This window comes from Etheostoma cragini, chromosome 11, assembly GCF_013103735.1.
Source record: "Etheostoma cragini isolate CJK2018 chromosome 11, CSU_Ecrag_1.0, whole genome shotgun sequence".
NCBI lineage: Eukaryota > Metazoa > Chordata > Actinopteri > Perciformes > Percidae > Etheostoma > Etheostoma cragini.
This window is the reverse complement of record NC_048417.1, coordinates 6,516,047-6,540,253: the sequence shown is the minus strand read 5'-3', so window position 1 is coordinate 6,540,253 and position 24,207 is coordinate 6,516,047. Positions and strand designations below refer to the sequence as shown.

Genomic DNA, 24,207 nt, shown 5'->3' with positions numbered 1-24,207 from the left:
ATTCAGCCAAAGTTACAAGGGCTGTAAAGTCAAGCTACATCTCCCCGATTTCAGTGGTGGACGGCGGCAGTGAGGCCAACAGGGATTGAGGGAGGGGTTTTTTTCTCAGCGACTTGCTGTTTGGGACAGTGTGGTAACACCCAGGTGGTCTAGAGCTCAGGTAGTCTGACAGGTTTCAAAACCCCAGCCATGTCCAAACCATCTTTCGCCTGGTTTGGCTCAGGGCCTGAATCGCTCCCTGTAGGCCTATAGGACAGAAACCTGCTTAAATCATACCTGTCCTCTGTGGAGATCATGGAGGGAGTACTAGTGCTGCCTTAAACATGAATTGTATCTATTTAAAGCTCAACCATGTATGGATGTATTTTATAGAGACCTGAAGGTGCAGAGGGAACGGCGCTGTAGACACTACATTTCTCTCTGCAGTGGAGGATTTATTTGTTTTGAAAGCCCCTTATAAAACCTCAATTACTGTGAGAAAAAGTCAGACTGTTTATTTGGGAAATGAAGCGTGACACTGAATAACATTGTTAACTTCCTATCAGAATTTTATAACATAGAAAAAAAACATTGTAAGCCCCCTGGTCTACCCCTGTAATACAGCTGGGAGTGGATGTTTGTACACAAACAGTCAAAAATGTCCATTATGATTCAAGCTATAGTCAGGATGGCTCGCTCCCTCTTCCTCCTCTTCTTCTTCTTCTCCGCCAGTTGGCCTGTGGCATCAGCAAAGAACATCACATCCTCTTTGCTCTCGATTTCCCGCTGGAGGAACTGGAGCGCAGCGCTGTTAAAGCCCATCACGTCCTGAGACACAAAGAAAGAAGAGTTTGCGAGGAAATAAAAAGGGAAAGGTGTGATAAGGAAAAGAATCTCTACATCCGTCAAGACGACAAACAGCTTCTCTCTGTGACAGAATTCTCTTCTCTGGATGTTACTCACTCTGATCTCGCGCACTTTGGAGACAGTATTGGTCCGTAGCTCGTCTATGACAGACAGCAGCATCTGGTTACTGGAGATCTGACCAAAATGGATCCTTAAAGGGAAACAGACAACAGCGTCAGCCCGATACTGTATCACCAGAACCATCAACAGCAGAGTGTGCAGATCTACATTTACAATCAGATCTGCCCTTCCACAATAATTCTGTCTAATGACTCCAAATACTGAATGCTGTCAAACACTTTTTTATGGCTGTCAACAAGGTCTTCTTCTTCTTATAACTAGTTAAAGCTTTAGTGCGTAACGTTTTCATGTTAATGAATGTCCATTACATTCAAACCATTGCCAAATGAGCTGCTACAAAGTTAACTAAGACTATCAGCTCCACAAAACTCTATTTCTCAGTATGGCTGTGTTCAGAAGATTGTGGTGTCCGGTGACGTTCGACTCAAGTGAAGATAATCACAGAAGGCTTGTATTATGTGGACGCGCCAACAGTTTAGTTATCATTACTTAGAATTCCTCATGGAGGCGACAGAAACTATACATTAGAGCTTTAAGGTAAAAAAAAAGATGCCATTTAAATTTTACACCTTCACCAAAAAATTTAATTTCACAGATTTGTTTCGTGTTTCAATTTGCAAAACCAATCTATACTGTGAGATTTTATTTTCTTCCTTTTTTTTTTTGTTTCACAACAATGAAGTACTTTTTGAAAATACGATTGTTTTGTCTTGTGACCAACCCATTCCACACACATTGTTGGCTGTGCCTGCAACTAGCGGCACAATATTCTAATGAGCGGTACTTAAAAATGCATGAAAGATGGATACATAAGAAACTTTTAAAAGTATTTATAAGTTTATAATTCACATATTTTGCACATTAAGGCCAACAGAAGATTTGCTCAGCTTCTCCTGTTGTTGTTTTGTCTGACAAACTAACAGATCTCTGAACCCTTCACTCTGAATTTCATTTAACAACCATATACAAAGCCTCTTTAATCTTTATTTATTTTTGCCCACACACACACACACACACACACACAGGGGAAGCACTTACTTGAGAAGAAAGAATAGGCAGCGGCAGACCAGCTCCACCTCGAGGCCCTGCTTGATGTAACCGTTGAACAGCGTCAGCAGCTCAGGGATGTAAGGAAATGGTAACACCAGCAGAGAAACCTCCAGCTCACTGGGGAGCACAAAAACATGGCTTTATATGCATGCAGCACTGCAGATGAAAGATCAGCTTTATGGGTAAAGTCAAAGAAACATCATGTTTGTTTAGTCTCGTTACCCTGAGCTTACGTCTTACCTCGATCTGACCTTCTTCACAACGTCTAATACGTAGCGAGACGGCTGAAAGTGGGACAAAGACAGAATAAGTTGCCTACGGCTGAAAACATAATTAAATACAATACATTACTGATAATGTTCCATTAGTGGAGGCCAAATTGGCATTTATTCCTACACCATTGTTCTACTCACTGAAACATTTCCAAACGCCACGAGGATAGGATTGGGTCTCGGTGGAGGAACCTGAAAAACAAAAACATCAGCAGCAGCATCATAATATTGATTATACTGAATCATGAAAATGAAGCTGAAGGAACGTTTTCTATTGGATCCAAAAACAAAACAACAGGATGTTTTATGGCCCATTCTCATAAGAAGGGGCAACGACAGAGGGAATAAAACAGGATTATAGCATGATGTCTGTACCTCGTTGCCTGCTGTCTGACAAGCATACTTATACACTTCCATCTTCCTGTTTTCCTCTTTGTAAAGCTCCAAAGCCTCCATGATTCGCTCCGCCTGCAGAATGAAATCAGACGACAGCAAGAGTATAAAGAACAAAACTTGCTTATTCATACTTTAAGTTGTTTCTAAAGACTTGGGTCAAACTGAATTTAAACCAATCCGGTTTTCCTGAGCACCCAATAGGCAGGGTTTGCGGCGCAGAAAACAGATGAATGCAACTAGCTTTAGCCAACACAAAAAGTACTTTAATGTCAATGACATCAAACAAACTAAATAATTGCGTCCAATTGGTGCTTGAAATGAAATCCAACACTAGGGGAAGTCAACTCACAGCTTTGACTGTCTCAACAGTCTTCTTGCTGGCTGGTGCTGCCTCTCCTTCAGTCTCTCCGGGTACCTGAAGATAAAACAAGTCGACGCATCTCTTACATCCGTCTTACACAAAAACAGAACAGAGTTGGCTTTCATTTTAACTGGCAGGGCAATTAAAGATTTGGTATTGATATAATTACTTATTCAGCTAATTGACCAGACGTTTCTATTCCAACTGTTAGAGATGTTTACATCCCAAAAGTACCAAACATCTTCCAAGTGACGGTGGTGTTTTAGGACTGGGATTGCACTCCCAACAAATGACAGGACATGGACCTAAAATGCAAGGTTGGGAGTTGTTCTTACTGAACAAATATTCTTGATAAAAGCTCCTTATGCTTTGAAATTAAGTTTCAAGTTTTGATTGATGCAGCCTTGGTTATGGAAGGTAATTACAGCTAGATTGCTGCTCATACTACTATACGGGGACTGGAATCTGTTTTTGAAACAGGCCAGTGTGGAGCTAATATTGGTGTATAGGTAATGTCTGGTGAAGAGTTTAAATGTTGATGCCTGGAAGTTGAAAACTGAGCGCTCACCACTGGCATATCTCCTTTGGCCATGCTCTCCTCAAACTCTGCTTCTCTTTCCTGTAAATATGAAAAGAGGGTCATTTGGAAGAACAAGAAGACGCTGTTTACGTTTCTGAATAACTGTCAAATCTGTGTGTCCCTGCCGCCCTCCACCTCACCATCTCCCGTTCCTCATCCAGGATGATGGGCTCCCTGGTCCTCTCCCACAGTCGCAGGGATTTGTCGTGGGATGACGACACAATGTGGTCACCGCTTGGGCTGATGGTCAGACACCAAACCTCCCGATGATGGCCCTGTAAGGCCGAGAGAAAAGTCAAATGTCACAAATGGCGATACACTGGTAAGAGCAATTTACAATTAACCATGTATACAGCTAAATGTAATAGCTCATGTTAATGTGTTGTGTCAACAGTTAACCTCATTTAATATTTTGTGTGTTGCTTTCTTTTGCGGGTTGCAAATGTTCCACCAAAACTAGTTCCTTCTTGAGACTTTTTTTTTTACAAAGCCCCCGTCGCTGCGTCCAGAACTGGCTCCAAGACAACTGTCAGCTGTGCAAACAACCCAGAGCGTTTTTTTCCTCCCATCCCAGTACGTATCTGTGGACTAGCCAGACCTTACTCCACAGCGCTGTGGAGATAGGTCTGGCAATGCACGACTGAGGTGGAGCTAATTTTATTGAATTTATATACTGCTGGATAGCTTAATCTACAATAATATAATAATGAAGTAGTGGATATATTTTGTATTAGTAATCTAGATATTTTAAGTCAACTAAATTGATCCAACTGGTAGTTGGTGGTAGTGAAGAGAAAAGTACAACATTGGCTTCCAACATGTAGAAAGTATAAATTGGCATTCAATGGAAATACTCAATTAAAGAATAAGTGCCTCAGAATAATACTTAAGTACAGAAGTTGAGTAAATGTACTAAGTTACATCCCACCACTGCTTTTAACTGCCTATGAATGCAAATGACCGTGCAGAATCCACCTACTAATAACTGCACAACACAAGTGATCCAGAAATCATTTATGCAAATGAAAATAATCTAGTTTTCAAATCTCTCTTTGAAAGATCTGTTTTACAGCTGACCAATGAGGTGTGGTCAGTATTTCATTTTAGCATTTCAGATGTGAAGGAAGCTTGCCAGAGGATGCTTGATCAAAGCCATTGGACCACAAATATCAAGGGTATGAAGCCGAGCGTCACCTCTAGCGTCTGGATGTGCTCAAACTTATCGGCGTCCCACTGTTTGATCTTCTTGTCCTTCCCTGCTGTGAAGAACAGATGAGTCTTGGGGACAAACTGAAGGAACATGACACTGTGGAGAAGAAACAGAGTGAAGAAAGAGAAAGTCAGCCAAGCGAATGGGTAAAACAGAAAATAAGTAAATCCAGAACTAGAAAGGAGGGAAGGCAAAAAAAAAGAAAGCAGGCACCTCAGAAGAAACAAAGACAAGTGGGAAATAATCATAAGGTAGTACAAGAAAGGAATACAAAAAGAGAGACAATAAAAAAGATTAAAGAACAGAAAGAAAACTAAGTGAACACAGACTGTAAATAAATACAAAAATAAGAGGAAGATAACAGGAAAAAAAAGGACAAATAGTGACATGATCCATGAGAAAACAGATGAGCGGTCAGATGAAGGAGCAGCTGGTGTGAAGTCACAGGGCAGTCCGAGTTAACAGAACAAGGATCACAGTCCCTGACCACAACAGATGAAGTCACAGCTGGAAACCCATCAGACTAGAAAATCATTTCATCACCACATATTTAATAATAAAAAATAAAAAAAAGTGTTTTTTGTTCCAGTGAACACATGACAAACATTTGGTTTGGGTCTGTGTGGTTGGGCGTTACCTGTCGTCATGAGCAAACATGGAGCGGTGACAGTCGCCGAAATCCAAACCCCAGATCTTCACGTTTCTGTCAGCGGAGCCAGTGGCGATAAGTGTGTTATCCTATTTAACAGAAACACGAGGTCAGAGTCCTGGGAGGCCAAACTGAGGGTCAAGATGAGCCCAAGTCGATTCCAAACAAACTGATGCAATGACAGCCAAGGCCGAGCCGAAAAACAGGGTTTGTGAACAGTAAACATTAGAAAGTAGCATGGAGTCCAGTAAAAATGTTCTGGTGGTAAGTTATAAATCGTATTCAGTCCCAGTGATGACTAAATTGGAATGATGTTTAAGCAGTGCTTGAATGCAGAAAAACAGAATTTGTGGCTGAGGTGACAAAGTTACGGACGGAGGCGACAAAAGTCACAGCATTGCACCAGAAAAGGGGGCAAAAATTAGCGCGTCCACCCGGGTGTCGGGTTTTCATCACTGCCAATCAGAGCTGGAGCCGATTAACACCTGTGACTACTGCAGTCATTTGGCCCAGGGAAATAAGCCGATTGTAATCTTTTTCACTGACTTAGTGGGTTTCTTGACTAGTGGAAAAGGGACTTGTTTACATCTATAGCCCCTTTTCCACTAGTCAACAAAGCCACTAAGCCTTTTTTCCCAGGCCAAATGTCACAGCTGTTGATTGGCTCCAGCTCTGATCGGCAGTGTATATATATATATATATATTTTTTTTTTTTAGGTGTTTGGAGGACGTTTTAAGAAAACTCCACAAGGCCAATTCAAGGATGAAGGTCAAATTGATCTCATCAAGTTTTTATTTATAAAGTGTGTCTTCATCTGTCCTGTCAAATTAAGGCCTAAAATGCCCCGAAAATACTCTTAAAAAATAAATATATATAGATGTATAAAATTCAATAATAGAGTTGAGAACATCTTGAAAAATAAAGCAGGTTAGCGGATAGTTAGGACATTTGCAGCTTGAGAATACTCACATGTGAGATGTCCAGACAAAGTACAGGCAGCTTGTGTCCATACAGCGACAAGAAGAACTGAAGCAGCAAGAGGGAGAAATGTTCAGTTATTATAACAGACACTTTGACACCAATAATGAAGCAATTATACAGACTACATCGTACTTATTTCCTGTGGTGTGTACCTTAAGTGTGTCTGTGTAGAAGACCTTGACAGTGCAGTCTAACAAAGACACGGCCAGCAGTCTGTGGTCAGGGGAAAACTTCACACACAAAATGTCTTCCTCCAATTTCAGAGTGCGTGTGTGTTTCACTGTGAGCCTCCTATATCACACAGACACACACAAAATATTACATGTGAGTCAGGTCTCTGAATCTCATTACTGAGATTTTATGTGCTTTATTAAGCAATTCAAGTTGGAAAATTGTTGCACACATTCAATATAAGATTTAACCTCAGTAGAGACCAGTTTATATGTAGTACAAAGAGTATGCTTACTACTGCATATTCTACTTGGTGAGAGTAAATATCCAACTATAATAGGGCTGCTTGATTATGAAAAAATTATTTAAAAAAAAATATCGGTCAACATTTAAATCACGATAATTTAACACGATTACTCCTTAACTTCTGGAAAGATGTTGCAATTATTGAACTGAAAAAACAGTGTAAAAGGTTAAATAAAATTAACAGTACAATGAACATATACAACTGTGAAATTTGCCTGAATTTCCTTTTTAATACTTTATACTTTTATTAATACATTTCCTGTTTTAACTTTTTTCATTCATAACAAGAGAAAATAAGATGTTACTTGCAAAACATAACCTGAAGTTTTCTGATGTGACTTTAGACCAACGACTTATTTATTAAAGCTGAACTTAACATTTGTTAGAATACAAACAAACAATTGTTTTGTCCCTGGAGACGATATCTTAAGATCTGTGTTGTAGTTGAGTACTTTGAGGTGCAAGGAATTATGAGATTAATTGTCCCAAATGAACCATACAGGTTCATTTGAACAAGGTGATGACTTACTTCTGTCCGGTCTCTTCGTCCTTCACCAGCTCAAACTCCCAGAACTTCACCGTCTTATCTGCACTTCCTGTGACAATCCCCCTCTGTAGGATTGACACACACACAACAAATAAGAAAGCACAAAAAGCCAGCTATTTTTCTGATGAGTGTAAAGGTTTGACATGGTACGAGACATTTAGAAAAAGGGGTAAGACCGGTGTGACTGCAGGTAGTCAGGTTTACCTGGTCTGGGGCCAGGCACAGGGACCACAGCGCTCCATTATGGGCATCTACAGTCTCCAGTAGGCTTCCTGAGGCCAACTCAAAGATCTGCAGCTTCCCGCTCTTAAAAAAAAACAGCACAAATTAGGAAGTAGAAAAGATTTTTCTTAACAGCTAGCAACCCTGTCCTCCTGTCACAAGTCAGAACGCAACAAAAAAACTCCCTCTCAAACAGCAGCAAATGCATACAAAGATGGAATCTAATACCTTAGTTCCCAGGATGATCTGCCTGTCTCCAGGCACAAAGAGGGAGCAGAGGGCATATTCACAGGCCATGGTGCGAATCACCTGCAGAGTTGACCTGTAACGGGGGGGGAGCGCAGGAGATCTTGTGAGACCACCTTCCAGCTTTTTATCAGTTTGGTCACATTTATATAAGAGCTGTAAGACTTTTCACCTGTTCCAAACTTTGACTGTGTCCCCAGAGGCGGAAAGGACGGCCAGGTTGTCCGAGCTGAAGGCCAGTGTGCGGACATCGGTGCGGTGCCCGCCGAGCGTGAGGCGAGCCGTCTTATTGGCGTTGGGGGTCTTGTCTGTAGTCCTCAGGCTGTAGGTCTCGATGGTGTTGTTCTGCAGCAGCAGCGCCACTTTCAGCTCACCACCTGCACACGACAGGCAGTCCACCCACCTGAGAGGGGGGATGCAGGGGATATGTGTGAGAGGGAGGGAATTAATACGCCTGCTGGTTGCGAGCTCACCTCTCTAGCCTCTAAGCTGCTGTTGTGTTTGGCTCTATACTAGTCTACAGTATATCAACAACCTTTCCGGTTAGGTGTTGCTGGAAATTCCCCTGACCGGAATGTACACATGTTCCGGCAAAACAAGTTTCTTCCTTTGCTGAGGAACTTATGGCCGCCCAAGATGATTGTAAATGGGTTAAAGAAATGCCAATGAACGGAGCATGTTTTTCTTTTATCCCAGAATGCTGTGTGGACTAGCCAGACCCTCCATCGCAGCGTTGTGGAGGAAGGTCCAGCAATGCGAGACTGGCTCCACACTGACCTGATCTTGGACGAGGCCTTGATGTTGGTCAGTCTGAGTATTTCATCCTTCAGCGTCCTCTCCACCACCGGCTCTGCTTCCTGAGACCTACAGCAAGGGGGCAGCCACACAACAAGCTCCAGCTTCAGCATGCAACTGAGTAACTACTACACTGTAGCAATATCAGTATAAGTGGGTTCAAAGATAAAAAAAAATACTTAAAATACTAGAATAAGAAGTAACATGTAAACCTTTTAAATTAACCACAAAAAAATGTTTACTTTGCTGCCTTCTTTTTGGCTTTCTTCACTTTCTTTGTCATTTTCTTCTGCACTTCCTCCTCTGACAGCACAGTAAAGAGCTCCAGGACTGAATCATTGCCCTGATAAAGGATGAAAAGAGATATGTATAGCATTAATTTCCTACAGAATATCAACATCGATACATTTGAATGTACTACAATGTAAAACTCGCCCTGTAATTCCAGCTTTAGGGTCCTGACATATCAAGCCAACTTTATAGAACTAAGACGGACAGCAATCAACTGCTACCTTATATTCAGTCATGTTAACTGAACACACTGTAAAAACTACAACTACAACGCCGACAAGCATGTTCATTCTGCCTGAGCCTTCATGGAAGGATATAATTTACCAGTAAACAGTGTCTCTTTCTAATCCAAAAAAACACAAAGGAAGGATTAAAAAACAAGCTTAGCATCAAACTAATGTCACACCATTGTGAATCATTTCAAACAGTATCATCATGTGGTCAGGAAACAAACTGATTAAAGGACAAAAATCTGCAGCTGGGTCTGCAGACCTTTCTTTGATTTTGCGCTGTGGTCTCATGCTTGTGGACAAAGAAAATCTAGAAACCCCAATTAATGAGCAGGACAGACAATAAAAATAATCCATGTGCTAAATCAGCCAAACAGCCACTGATGACGGAACTATTACATCCAACAGTGCCAGGAAAACAATGGTAAGCCTCAGATGTCAACTTAAGTCTCGATCAAACAAAAGAAAGGGTGACATCTGAGCTCCAACATGAGATGGCGAGATGGTTCTAAAAAGAGAGCAGAACAGAAGTGAGCTTTACTGTGGATATGATCAAACTTTTCATTTCTAACAAGAGGCCCTTTCTTAAATTACAAATATTAAGTTTGGTTTGGGCAGAAAATCTTCATTAAATTCCCAGATGTTATCCAGATGATTCCTGAAGGAACTAGAGATGAGATTGTAAAATACACATTTTTTATGATGTTTTTTGTAAGGATGTGATATGGTTTCTATCTTTGTTGTCGGTCTAGCTCATGTTAAACTCTTTGTGAAACAATAACTGACTGACTGACTGACATACGATTTACTAATCCTAAATTGGAAAGCAATTTAACAACATACACACAAACTGTACTCACACACCAACCAAAAATACAAGAAATATACAGCTACTGAAAAATATACAGTACATAGATGAATAAATAAGAGTACATCTATATACAAGTGTATAGACAGGTGTGAACATCTCTAAAAGGATCCCGGACATCATCTGCATCAGGAATTCCAGACTTTTTATGATCTGTCAGAGGACCCGGAGGACGATTTGACACTTACGTGACAGGCAATGACTCTGGCCTTGGAGTCTGTTGCCAGAGAAACAACTCTGTCTCGGGCCTCTCTTAGGATTGATCCGGCTTTCTTACAACTCAGGATTCGCTAAGAGAGAGAGAGAGAGGGGGGGGGGGCATATTGATGTATGTAACGTGTATATGAATGCGGTTATGTGGCCTCAAATTATGCAGATATATTTGCCTTTTTTCCCTCTAAAGACCAAAAAAAAATGTTGCAGTATTTTCTTACAAGAATAGTTAACTCTCGTACCTCTTCAAGACTATCATCCACCCCTTCCTCATTGTCCTCATCGTCATCGTCCAGCAGAGTTTTCCCCTTCTTTACCTTGGGCTCACCTTCAGCTTTCTCCTGAGCAGACAGACGGACCTTTTACAACAACTGAGGCAACATCAGTTTCACTTTTATATCTCTTTTGGCTAAGTGTCCGTAGGTGAGGCTTTATCCAGCCATGGTGGCAATGTATTAGGGCGGCATGTTTTTATATTGGCATCGCACTATCAACTTGTGCTATATACACATTGCGAAAGGCTGCGACATATTGCAATAGACACAGCGGTTTTATTTAGCTGAAAGAAAATATCAGTAAAAAAATTCACTTAAAAATGTAACTGCCATTCAAGTCAATGTTCAGTTTGTTCAATAAAATAGTGTTGGAAATGATTTCCTTTCATTTGTTTTAAATTCAACAACCAGTTTGTTGTATTAGCATAATACTAAAATCAGCAGAAATGCAGAACTGAGTACACTTTAATATCGGTTTATTTATTGCAAGTACTATCATCGCAATAGTCAACATAATAATATTGCATATTTTTCCTCATATCTTGCAGCCCCATGTATCAGCACGTCAGCTAACTTCCCAGCTCTTCTCTGTGTGTATTGATAAATTATACAAGGAGCCTGATCTTTCCCACCTCCTGCAGGTAGTTGATGTCCCAGGCTCGGAGCTCACTGTCTGCTGAGCCTGTTAACAGCCTGTTCTCCTGGTTCAGCAGCACCATGCCCCACACCTAACACACACAGAAAAATAAACACCGTCACAAAGACTCATCTTATTCATCCAGGTACAAAAAAATCATACAGCCTCTTAAAAGACCAAAAAAGAGTGGAGAAGATATATTTGCCACCTTTTCAAAATTTTATTATCTTCCAATCCTCATAACAAAGTGGCTGGAGAGATGCCAATTCACCTCCTGGGCACTGCCAGGTGCTCTTGAGCAAGGCACCGTACCCCCCGACCGCTCAGGGCGCTGGTTCAGCTGGCAGCCCACTCACTCTGACATCTCTGCATGTATAGTGCATGTATAGGTCCTGAGCATGTGTGTGTATTTCAGGCCTGTGTGTGAGTACTAACAAAAAGTGTGTACACAGAGTGTAGTGCAGTAATTTCCCCATTGGGGACTAATAAACAAATTATCTTATCTTATCTTAAACTTAAAACAAACAGTGAAAGAGCTTGAACATAAATCATGTTAGAAATGGTATGTAAAACTAAAACACATCTGGACTTTCACAAGCTCTTAGCTTATTTTTGTCATTCTATCGTACGCTAAGAAGTCTTAGATATTAATATCTGTAAACTTCTCAATTCAACAATATGGGCACCATTAGCACACTGATCAAAGACTGTCCACCCAGACACAAAGTTTTGATTTGCAAACAAACAGATGGCTTTATTTTATTTAGCTTCCGGGGAATATTAGTCAAACTGGTGTTGGTTTATTACCTCAGTCAAGGAGGTTATGTTTTTGGTTTGTTTTTTTTAAATTTCATTTGTCTGTCAGCAGGATTACGCAAAACCTACTGGCCCAATTTTCATGAAACTAAAGTGGAAGGGTGTAGCAAGGATCCAAATCCACAAATATTTGTCACTTTTGTTAACATTTGAAGATTGGGCATTTGTGTGACGTTCATGTGGTGTTGAAATAATCGGAACAAATAGTTTCAGACTGGGAAAGTTCCCAGTGCATTAACACTGTGCGATAAGGCGTGCCTTGGTGGAGGTCTTCGCTCTCTGAATATCCTTCTAGGTCATTTTAAAACTGGCTTGTATCGGTTTTTGCAAATTAACTCTTGTCTTGTTTCTTTGAGATTGAGTACAAGTTCTTGCTTACAACAACGAGAATATTGTCTCAATGATCTAATCATGAGCCTCCACTCAGTTAAATCATTCAATCCTGTCTCCTTGCCTAATGTCAACATGAGTTGTAATACAATTAAATACACTTTTTACACAAAAAGAGACTGAAACAAGGTCAGCTTTTCTTTAGAAAACAGCCAGAGCCATGGAAATCATATTGAGTCTGAGAAGTGCAACAACACTGGTTATGTTTACCTAGAGCTGGGCAATATATCAATTTTATATCAATATCATGATATGAGACTAGATTTCGTCTTAGATTTCGATATCGTAATATGGAATAAGTGTTGTCTTCTGCTGGTTTTAAAGGCTGTATTACAGTAAAGTGATCTCCTTTTCTGAACTCTCCAGACTGTTGTAACTGTTCTATTATTTACCTTTACCCACTTGGTCATTATATCCACATTACTGATGATCATTTATCCAAAAAATCTTTGTGTAAATATTTTGTGAAAGCAATAATAGTCAACACTACAATATTTTTACAAAAATATTGTGATATTTGATTTTCTCCATATCGCCCAGCCCTATGTTAACCTGTGTTAAGTAAACTGTCTGGTGTGAGGTGGAAACTAAGGCGTAGTAACTACTAGTTGGTTTGGAAGTAAATCAGCTACTAAAATTAGTTGCATAACCACTGGGCTCATAACTAGTTTTACTGACTACTCTTTAAAAGGTCCCATTTGATGCTCATTCTCATACTTGCAGCATGTTTACATGCTTTAATGTTAAAAAACACATTAATTCATACTCAAACTGTCTGTCTGAATATACCTGGATCCACCCTCTGTCTGAAACACTCTTGTCTCTTTAAGCCCTCACGAAAAAGCCCAGTCTGCTCTGATTGGTCAGCCAGGTTTCCAGTCACTCAGTGCATAGCAGCCGGGAAATGACTGTAACGGCACTGTAGCTGCACTTTCTACCTTAATATAGTATAGTAGTGACATTACAACCGTACAGACATCCTGAAGGCACAGTTTCTAAAAAAAAAAAAAAAAAAAAAGAAGACATGGTTTATGTTAGTGAATATAGAATCTTAAGCCCCTCACCTCACTGCGATGGCCCACCATGGTCTTGAAGCAGTGCTGTGTGTCCAGGTCCCACCACTTCACAAAACTGTCCTTGGAGCTGTGGAGCAGCAGAGCACACAGACACACATAACGTGTTAGCAACACTGCACTTCTTGTTTTGAACAGTGTTAAGAGTAGGAGGGTGTTTTTTTATTGTTATTAAAGGTTAAAGGCTTAAAAGGACACTTTTTGCTCGCAGGTTTCTCTAAAGAGCCCCCCCTACAGCTTCAGAATAGATATTTGGCACTTGTATCTGACTCCTCACTCGGTCAAACAGCTGTTTCCTCTTTCTCTGTTCCTCCGACAATGCTTGCCATGACAATACTGGGAAAAACTCTGATAAACTCCATCGCTACCTTGTTAGCCAGTTCCCGAATGGGCTTATGTGTGCATTGCCGTGAAACAATTTGTTACATCACTAGACCTGATATCACGTGATAGTTCGGCTAAAATTGAAAGGGTGGTTCTTCCGCTGGAGCGAGAAGACCATCATTCAACTTGAAAAAAAGTCATATAACCATTCCAATGACTCCGACACTGTTCAGTTAAGGTAGATTTATTCCAATGTTCCATTAAACTTTATATTACATTTAAGATTACATGGTTTAGTAAGGACTACTCAAACCCACATGCAAGTTCATATGGTGGCATCAAAGGCAGTGTGAAGTCATTTAAACTCACAACCACCACATTACTTAATGTTACTGTTTGTTGAATGATAGCATAGAGGGAATTACAGTATCCCAAATGTGTATAATATTCACATAAATGTCTGAGTAGAAATGTTCTAGCTGAAAAAAGAATGAGGAAAGAAACATGGATGTCAAATCAGAGCCCAGAAAGTCCACTGGGGAAAATACCCTAAAGCTCTCGTTATTATCTGTAAATATGAAGCTGTTCAATATTGAATAACTTCTCGCAACAGTTGCTGAAAGTGACAAAAAAAGCTAGTTGTTTTTATTTTAAATGCATAAAATGACATTTTTTTCCTTTTCCAAAGTTGCATGTCATCTAATGATGTTAGGGTCCGAGGAACTCCAACATAAATGAGTGTCTGGCATCAGGTCTTCAATAAATAATCAATTGTCATTATTGTGATAATGTTGAAGGCATCAGGTAAAAGGGTTTTTACCTCGTGACCAGGAGGTTTTTGTCTTTGAGGAACAAGGCCTGTGTGATGACGTCTTTATGGCCTCTCAGCCTGTACAGCCCACACTCGTTGATGATGTCCCACACGATCACATCTGTGTCCTGAAGGTGGAGGAAAAGGTAATAACAGGCTCAACACATGCTTTAACAAATAGTAAACTCAGATTGGAATTAGATTAATCCTGTACCCACCCGGGGGCGGGGGATTAGGACCACATAAAACTCAATTTATCCTCTGATTTTAACACCTGTGTCTCAGGTGTAATTGCGTTCATGTAATTTACATTCTCATCTTGATCTCAAAAGGCTCCTGTCTCCTCAGCCTGTCATCCTGCCGGACTTACCTTGGAACCAGTGACGAGCCGGGCTCCGAGCGTGTCATATTGCATGACGCTGACAGAAGTTTTGTGGCCATTGAAGGAGACGTTGCTCTCGCCATTCAGCAAGCTGAAGATCCGCACAGCACCGTCCTCGTAACCCACGGCGATGTGGACGCCATCGGGCGAGGGGCAGAGGAAGGTCACCTCGTGTTTCTGGCCCTGCAGGATCAGGATCTAGACAGAAAGACAGACACTGGGTTTGAATTCTGAAAAGTTTGAAGAAGACTGGAGATCTGAACCTGCTGTCATAACCACGCCAAAATCTCACCTTCTCTCCTTTTCGGGCATCCCAGATGAATACATGTTCACATGCAGCCACAGCGACGTAGCGCCCTCTCTCTCCCCCTCGGAGGGTCACATATGCAATGTTGGCTTTTTGGCTTCCAATTACTCCAAACACTGCACTGGAAACATAGCGCAGGTACTGCTTGGTCAAGCCCATGACCGGCAGCCTCAGGTGATTCTGAATCCTGTTTCACAAGAACATAAGAGCAACTTTGTCTGATCACACTATAAAAAATAATGTAGTACTCATAAACTACTCCCACACGAATCTACTATATGGTGTCTCTGAGGCATTTTACTTCTTACTGACCTTTATACTACTTTGAGTAGTTTCTTCTCCATAATATACCAACAGCCTTGTATGTGTACTTACAAAACAAACACATTCTATCATATTTTTTTTTAAACCATGTTCATTTTTCTATGGCCAGACCAGTAAAGTTGTTCCACATCAAACTGGATATATATATGTATATATGTGCCTCTGTATATTTAGATGCTAATGCTTTTGTACTTTAACTTAAGTACGATTATGATTGCAGGACTTATACTTGAGTATTTTTTACCCGGTACTATTGTTACTTTTACAGTAAAATATTTGAGTACTACTTCCACCACTGATCATAATCCATAACGTTACACCACAACAGTTCATAAGTATGTGGTGGTCCAGAGTGAGAATATTAGTTTTTAGTACTATACATCTACGTACATACATACATATAGATAGACAGATAGAGACACACATCCATGCATACATACATACATAGCTACACAGATACACACAGACGGTTTTCTGTACCTCCATATTGTATATTCTGCTTTAAATAAGCGACAATGAACATAAAGGCTTACTTTTAGTGCATGTATTGCTTGGTAAAGCACGCTATAATGCTTATTCAAAGGAGCGTTCGTTTTGGTATTACAAATTGTCCACGTGGTCGGGGTTTAGAGCCTCTGAACCATGAACCATCCAACCTTGTCCACCCAGCCAACGCTGTACAATGAATCGAGTGCACCTAACCAGGAACACCGCTTGTTCCTGAACACACGTGGTGAAGTTCTTGAGTAAACGTAGCTCCTATAATCTGATATAACATAGATTTATTTCTGTATATATTTTACATTAAGGTACAATTTATTTCTTTAACGCAACATATTTTAATGTTTGGTTAGTTTCTCCGCTTACCTCTGAAATGCAGCTGCTAGCTAAACTTGTGTTGTGTTCACTGTGCTGCTGTTTTAGACCCAACCAGTAGATCACAGTAATACAGTCGATACAGTAAACAAAGTGTCGTGACCATGCAACAATCATAGACAGTTGTGGTGGAGGAAATAATAGATCCTTTTTCAGTGGCTTAATAATTACTTAAGTAGGAGTCATAACAGTCTATAGTAGAAGTACGAATACTATACTGTAAAAAAAGCAACAACATTACAAGTCCAAGTAATGCAGTGGAAATGTCACTTAAGTTAAAGTATGTTTAAGTGTAAGTAAAAATGTACCTAAAGTATTAAATGTTGGCTAGTTTAATGTATTACAAAAGATGTTATAAGCTCCAGATATGTTTTGTATGCAATTTGAATTAAGCCGTCAGTGTAGTGGAGTCAAAGGTACAGTATTTTCATTTAAAATGTAACGTTTGAGTAATTTGAGTAAATGTACATAGTTGAGACTTACCAATGCTGTGCAACACTTCAGTATACGTAACTTTATAATATACAGTTACACAAAGTACCCAGTAATAGTGATGGAACCCAACTGTGAGAGAATGACATCCGTTTTCTTTTTGCTCGATCGTTTTCTTTCTGTTGCTTTTGTCTGCCTTGTCAAGAAGGCCAACACACTTCACAAGAGACTTGCCGAAGCTTTTAATTCTTGCAAAACCGAAATTATGCTTTTGTTAGGATTGTGTTGTAAATATCCATTTTATTTATTTCAACAGTGGTCAGATGTTTAGCGCACAAAAAAATGCCGCGGCTAATCATAAGACCCGTAACAGTCTAAGCGGAAGTGTTTTCGCTTATTAGTCAGCTGATTGAAACAGATTCGTCAAGCTAAATAGCCTACAGAAAAAGATGTGTTCTTGTATGGTCCCTTCAGAATAAAAGCATGTGTTTTGATATCGGCATGAATTCACAATGGGGAGGAAAGGATAGGGCAAAAAAGCATATTAAACAAACTACTCAAAAAGCAGTGTAAATACACGTTTTAGGGTTGAAAGAAGTAGAAGAAGAAGCCCTTTACCAGCTCTAATTTGGCCATGCTATTATTTAACACTTGATCACAATATGGAATTATTACAGAATATTTTACAGATAAGTTGATGGATAGACGAGATGTGTTACGAAGATGCACGGAAAGATAAAAATGTTTTTTGTGTTTCTAATGTCATTTAAGAGTTGTTTCTTAGATCCACTCCAAACCTGTAAAAAGTGCACAAAATCTAATATGACTTAAAATATATAAATAAATGAAAACTTATATCTTTTGAGGCATCAACTGGACTTGCTGATGATAACATCCACTGTTGTCCTTCATACTTTTCTTTGCACAATACTTTAAATAACATGCCTGCATTACATATCCATTTACCTTTGCATCTTTGTTGTTTGGTTTTGCCCTGTTTTATCTACTGTTGTTGTATATATTGTATTCTTACTTTATTTTCTTTATATTCCAAGGACAGGACTATAAGAGGCAAACAATCATTTCATTGGACAATGTCGAGATATGTTGAGAATTTGAAAAAAATAAAAACCTTGATCCTTGGACATTTATTCTGAAATTCCCAACCGGATGTTATTTACTCAAGCCAACTTGACGTTGCAGCAATAAACACGTAGCTAGCTAGCATGCAGGCTAAACGTGTAAACCTTACACCAACCTAAGCACTTTTAAACTTCATTTTTGACCGCTTTTGTGATTACTCTGCTCGCTAGAATGAGAAGTCAGTGGAACGACAATACCTCCTGAGTCGAAAAATTGTCGTGTCAAGATTTATTAATTATTTCTTTAAATTTTGGACATCACAAACTGCCTGACGGAAATACAGTTGACGAGGTGGGTAACCGCGAATGTTGTGGTCGTGAAGCCAAACTGCGGTCTGATCTGATACAGTCTTATCGGTTTTTCATGCAAATATATCTATTGAGGACGGTCGTAAATATGTTTAGGAAGACAGAGGAGTTCAGTTATTGTTTTTTTGGGGGGAATTGTTTTTGACAGCACCGCTGTTCCCTTCTTACTTTCCCATTATCCTGCTGTATTTTGGTTGATTAAAGAGTATAGATATACAATAGATATACAAACAAAAAAGGCATCATTTAATGTTAAATGTGTGCTAACTTGCATAACTTAATTTCCAGAACAGAAATCTGAACATTGGATAAAGCTAGTTTTAAAATTCTTGTTTCAGTCATAGTTTTTTTTTTTTTTTTTTTTAAATACTGTCATTCAAAAATACATTTTTACTATGTTTTTAAGTATACAATGTTACATAAATCAGGCTAGGAATTACAAATGACCAACCTTCACTGTAAAAACCTTCAGAATAGAATTAAACTGCAAAGTTTGGTGTATGTCAGTGCTTCTGAAGTGGAGATTTCTAGCTCAGGGAACGAGAAAAACTCATCCTGAGAAAACGGCCTTTAAAGATATGGATTATAATCAAAAATATTTCTGATTCCTGAACTTTGGTAAAGGTTTGGTATCTGGAGTTTAGACTTGGGCATCACTACGTTACTGAACAAAGACAGACAGTTCAACCTTCTCTAATCTGCTGATAATGTCATTACATTCAGGGTTCTCAGTAGGTTTGCTGTCTAAAGTTAATAGTGTATGTGACTGCCGTTAGCCTGTAAGTAGTTGTATCAGTGCTGAGTTTTTGCAATATGGCAGTTTTTTTGTGCTGATCTTTGTTTTTTCAGATTTGAAGGGTGTCACGCTAACAATGTCAAGTATTCCCTTTGTTCAAGGCGTTTTCTTCTTGTCAAGGCAGACAAGTCTAGTATACATGCGGTTTAGTGTCCCAAATCCCGGAACGTAACCCCCTTTCTACAGATCCTATCCCTTGACCAATCGGCTATCCTAACCTTTACCCCTCAAGGTTAAAAAAATAAATACTTACAGAACACAGAAGACCTCTTTTACTCCAATGTCAACTTTTTACACACCTGTATCATTCAGATCACAATATGAAATGAATTTCAAAACATGTTCCAATTTTGCATGATATTGACAGTATTTCTCTACTACTACTACCACTACTACGAGGTTAAATGCCAGGAGGCATCCTTACCAGATGCCCAAACCCCCATGACTGGCTCCTGATATTTTACTACTTAAGCTGATATTTCACTATTTAACATTAACCCTTTTGAGGCAGCTTTCTGATTTTTTTTATTTTAGTCTAAACAAAATCGATTTGACTCTGTAGCTAATGTTGTAATGCAAGTTTCTATCTTTCTCCCCTGCTTGCAGTGTGGCTGCTTGGAGTTCCAGCCTCAGTCTGTAGTGCCAGAGGTGGGATGGATCCTCTGGGTGCTCGCTCCCAGTTTGTGGACATCCAGACTCTCCCCACGTGGCAGCAGCAGCTGGATGAAGATGGCGAGAAGACACCGCAGGAGCAGAGCGACAGCCTGCTCAGCCAGCAGGCCTTCCCCTCGCCCTTCCCCTTCAGACCAGACATTAACCGCAAGATCATCCTCTTGTGAGTCACTCATGTGTTTCTTCACTTTGTTGCTGTTGGGTGAAAAGCTGCTCACAAAAGATTAATTTTACCAGTCTGGGTAATTGTGGATCGCTTTGCCAGACCTTCCCCCACAGCGCTGCAGAGGAGGGTCTTGTAAGTCCACACAGCATTCCTGGATGGGAGAAAAATGTGCTCTTGTTTACTGGCATTTCTTAAAACCAATCGCAATCATCTTGGGCGTGGCGTCCAACGTAGCCGCGGGGCCGCTTCAAAATGGCCTCAGGATGGAACTTGTTTTGGTGGAACATCTATGTTTAAAAGTCATTGTAGTCATGCAACAGAAAACTCAGATTGGACAGATAGTCTAGCTAGCTGTCTGGATTTACCCTGCAGAGATCTGAGGAGCAGTTAACCATAACCATCTTTACAAATTTCTTTATGTGCCCTTTGCACCGTTCAAACAAAGTGGCTTCCCAATGAATTTCAGTGGACTAATGCAATATCCAAATCCCTGAAGGGGGGGGCACAATATTTGTTAAAGGCAAAATATGTCTTGCACCATTCTGAGTAATGTGTTGTTGTGCTGCAGAGACGTTGTGGCCCTAAAAATCGTATCTTACAGACTAAAGAAAAAACGATTGGTACAATTCCTTGCAAAAATCCCACTTATGATAATACATTCTTTTTTTATTTTAATATTTTTCAATGAAAATAATGACACAGAAACGATCAGTCCCTGCTATCTCGGGAATCATATTGCAATGGCAATATCAGTCAAAATAATTGCAATTGGATATCTTCCTCATATCGTGCAGCCCTAGTTCAGAGTCCAGACCACCTCATCAAATCAGACCTCCTCATCAAATCCTCTTTGTGGAGGAACACATGACCGTCCGGAATCTGACTTGGCAGCGGCTCCTCTGTAAGAGCCTTGTTGTTGCGGCCCCTTCCGTGCTCAGTCATCAGAAGCAAGCGCATTCCTGCAACAACGTGACTAGAGGTCCTCAAGCATTGGTAGCTTTTTTTGCTTTTTTTGATCACTTTGTCACAGTTCATGAGTGGTGAACAGTCCCGCCATAGATGTATTTTCTGTTATTTTAGTATTATTTTCCTTTTATTTAACCAGGAAGACCACATTGAGATCAAAAATCTTTTTTTTGCAAGTGTCTTGGCCAAGACAGGCAGCAGTACAAATACACACACATACAAACACAAAATACACAAAAACATCTAGTCAATTCAAGTCAATCCACATCCTCTTAAAAGCGACCAATGAGACCAGCTCATTGAGTTTCATGGATGTCTATAACGTGTTACATGTGGAGGGAGAAGCAAACGCAAACGCCTTTATCAGCAGTTCAGTTCTAACCTTTGGAATTGACAGAAGGAATAGATCCTGGGAATGAAGATTGTAAGTCCCGATTTACACTGATATAGGTCAGAAAGTAGGATGGAAGTAGACCTAAAATAGACTTGCATATAAAGGTTTGCCAGTGTCTTTGTGTTGATAGAGAAGGTCATCCAACACGTTCATACAGTGAGATATTTAAAACCAGTGATGAGCCTCAGAGCTCCATTGTATACAGTGTCTAGTGCATGTAAACTCTGAGACAAAGCATGCATGTACACAACATCACCATAGTCAAGTACAGACATAAAAGTAGCAGCAACCAGCCTCTTTATTGATTTGAACAAAAGGCAGGATTTGATTCTGAAATAAAAACCTAGTTTTAAGTTTTATTAATTTTGTTGCATTTTAAACAAGATAAAGTTAGCGGTATTTGTCAGTGTAAAAAAAGACAATTAAGTAGCAATGTACAATGTAGTTTCACGAAACTATATATTTTCTGTTATGGTAATCATTTCACTGCTCCTCAGATTTAACTGGAGAGCTCCTGACCTCCGGGTTAAGGATGATGGTAGAACCCTGAAACAGGCTTGAGATCCCTCAAACATGTTACAAGCATGCATTTACTTAAATGCCAGTCTGCATCATCATTACAGAAGGAAATTAATCGCATGAAAATATGAGAGGCTGTTATGATCTTTCAGGTAAATCTCCCAAAAAACAGTCATACAGTTGGTTACATACATTTATTTTAAAAAGAAATGTTCACCTCTGATTCAAAGTCTGATGACGTAATTCACTGAAGCCACATAAAGACATTGTGTACAGTATTTGTGTTTGCTTATTTGTTCACTTTGACATAAGTTTGAGGCATTTGCAAAAGTTTTTATTTTTTAGTTCACAACTTCTACAGTAAATGGGGCTCATTAAACAGATGATTGAAAATACTTTGAACGTTAACAAGAAGTGATGTCGCTTAGAGCACCTTGTTAAATGTCATTCATAATGGTCTTAAAGTCTTAAATTTGACTTGGTGAAACCTGTGGCAACCCTGATTATGATTTATTTAAAATTATTAATTGTATTATTGATTTATTAAATTATTAAAACAACTTGCCAAGGATTAGGCTTTCAAAGTCTGTGAAATTTATTTCCTGTGTTACCATATTCTTAAATCTTCTTACGGCATACGCTTATTTTTTAGTTCTAACCTCACAACCACACCACTGCCAAATGACCAGAGTCAACTCCTTTTTGGGAACAACTGCTTCACAGCAGACATGCTTGTTGCTGCTGTTATCATGTCAAATATGTCAACGTGTCTCAATTCTTAGCCATAGACCATAGTCAAATTAATGGTTAATAAAATTATTTACTTTCAAAGTGATGCCAAAAGAATGGCAGACAATGGAATGCTATTGTCAGGTGATGGCTTGTTAGCATCAAAAGGATTCTAACAAACAATATGAGGTACGCTTTGTGGAGACTCGCTTAACCCCTTGTTCTTACCAAATTAAAAAGTTCTGCCATTGTTATCATGAACAGTTTGATGTGGCACACCCCTGAAAATGACTCGGACACAAGCTGCATGCAATTAATTTTGTTCCAGGGTGAGACTGGAATGCTGTTGTCGATGTAGCTCAGCTGCTTGTCTGGCCAATTACATATTCAATGTCATTTAGAGAAAACTGTCCTCCCTCCACATTGACAAAACCTCAATTTCTCTATTATATCATGCTCTTATTGAATCAGTTACTGGTGTTACAGTTTGGGAACCTGTCTCTTAAAAATAGGAACCATCTAAACCAAATTGTGAAGTGGTCCAGAAGGCTGATGGGAGAGCCACAGCTCAACCCAGAATCCCTGTTTTTCAAATAGTTACAGAGGATAGCTGGATCTATTTTGAAAGACCAGTCCCACCCTCCACACAGTGAATTTCAGCTCTGATCGTCCGGATGCAAGTTCAAAGTACCAGCCTATAGAATTAAGCAATACACAAACCGCTTTGTTCCAGTAGCTATCAGTACAATCAATAAGTAATAGCAATACAGGTCTGCCACCTTATTTTTTACTTTTGTACTGTTGATTCATGTATTTGTTTTTTTTGTTTTTGTATTATTAGTACTGAGCACTGTTGTCACTTTGTCATGTTACATCCTACCATGTGCTGCTGATTGTGTGTGTAAAAGGAGGCTTATCCACTCAAAACCAAATCTACCTACGGGTATTAATAAAGTTACCATAACCTTGATATGTAAGACTCTGTAAAACAGCATCTTAAAGGCTGTGACTGCCAACAAGGTCTGGTTTTTTATTCAGAGGTAGCTGGCAGCATTGTGACTCATTCTTATCAACCTAAGAGGTGTTAATGTAGAAATCAACCCTTCCTTCTCAATCCTGGAGGCTCAACTTGTCTTGTGACCACATGCTTTCCAAGAAAGCTCGAGTAGTTCCTCATTGTTCTTTTCAAACAAACCCTGAAGGGCTTCAGAGTGAACTGAAGTGAAGAAATTACTTTACTGAATCATAATAATAAATGGCTAAATGTGTTTAAGGTTAGTTAGATAAATGTGTACAGAGTAATGATATGTTTGTGGTCAACCAGTCACTGCTCCAGTGTTTTGAGATTAAGTGGAATACAACTGGAGTGGCCCTTTTGCTGATATTTGGAGATTCAATGCAATGACTACTGAAGCAGGTATAAAACATTGATATTGGCAAATAGAGAGTGTCTCTAATGATGAATACCAGAGAAATGTTGAAAAAAGCAATATGAGAGTGTACACCAACAGC

At 39.6% G+C, this 24,207-nt stretch overlaps 2 protein-coding genes across 2 annotated transcripts in view; one reads left to right on the top strand and one right to left on the bottom strand.

The window, feature by feature from the left end:
* Positions 1-472: 472 nt before the first annotated feature.
* On the bottom strand, positions 473-16,650 carry wdr3 (WD repeat domain 3). Its single transcript, XM_034885542.1, has 27 exons — positions 16,562-16,650; positions 15,356-15,557; positions 15,052-15,261; positions 14,691-14,809; positions 13,538-13,616; positions 11,263-11,358; positions 10,598-10,696; positions 10,331-10,432; positions 8,996-9,096; positions 8,736-8,822; positions 8,131-8,361; positions 7,941-8,034; positions 7,695-7,796; positions 7,473-7,555; positions 6,619-6,757; positions 6,455-6,511; positions 5,473-5,573; positions 4,820-4,931; positions 3,766-3,900; positions 3,614-3,664; positions 3,034-3,099; positions 2,664-2,756; positions 2,430-2,480; positions 2,257-2,300; positions 2,005-2,133; positions 943-1,036; positions 473-807 (listed from the first exon to the last, which is right to left on the bottom strand). Exons 2-27 carry the CDS (start codon positions 15,527-15,529, stop codon positions 652-654), a joined length of 2,805 nt encoding a protein of 934 aa, XP_034741433.1. The 5' UTR covers positions 15,530-15,557; positions 16,562-16,650; the 3' UTR covers positions 473-651.
* Positions 16,651-18,194: 1,544 nt separating this feature from the next.
* gdap2 (ganglioside induced differentiation associated protein 2) overlaps positions 18,195-24,207 on the top strand; it is a 29,131-nt gene continuing 23,118 nt past the window's right edge. Inside the window, exons 1-2 of the mRNA XM_034885478.1 lie at positions 18,195-18,436; positions 19,856-20,084. Of these exons, the coding sequence (XP_034741369.1) occupies positions 19,903-20,084 (182 nt within the window). The 5' untranslated portion in view covers positions 18,195-18,436; positions 19,856-19,902. The remainder of the gene's footprint in view (positions 18,437-19,855; positions 20,085-24,207) is intronic.

Coding starts and splice junctions, on each gene's coding strand:
- wdr3 (XM_034885542.1), bottom strand. CDS start 15,529: ATGGGCTTGACCAAGCAGTACCTGCGCTATGTTTCCAGTGCAGTGTTT. Junction 15,262..15,355: donor ATGCCCGAAAAGGAGAGAAG/GTGAGATTTTGG, acceptor CTTTCTGTCTAG/ATCCTGATCCTGCAGGGCCA. Junction 2,757..3,033: donor CTGTTGAGACAGTCAAAGCT/GTGAGTTGACTT, acceptor TTCATTCTGCAG/GCGGAGCGAATCATGGAGGC.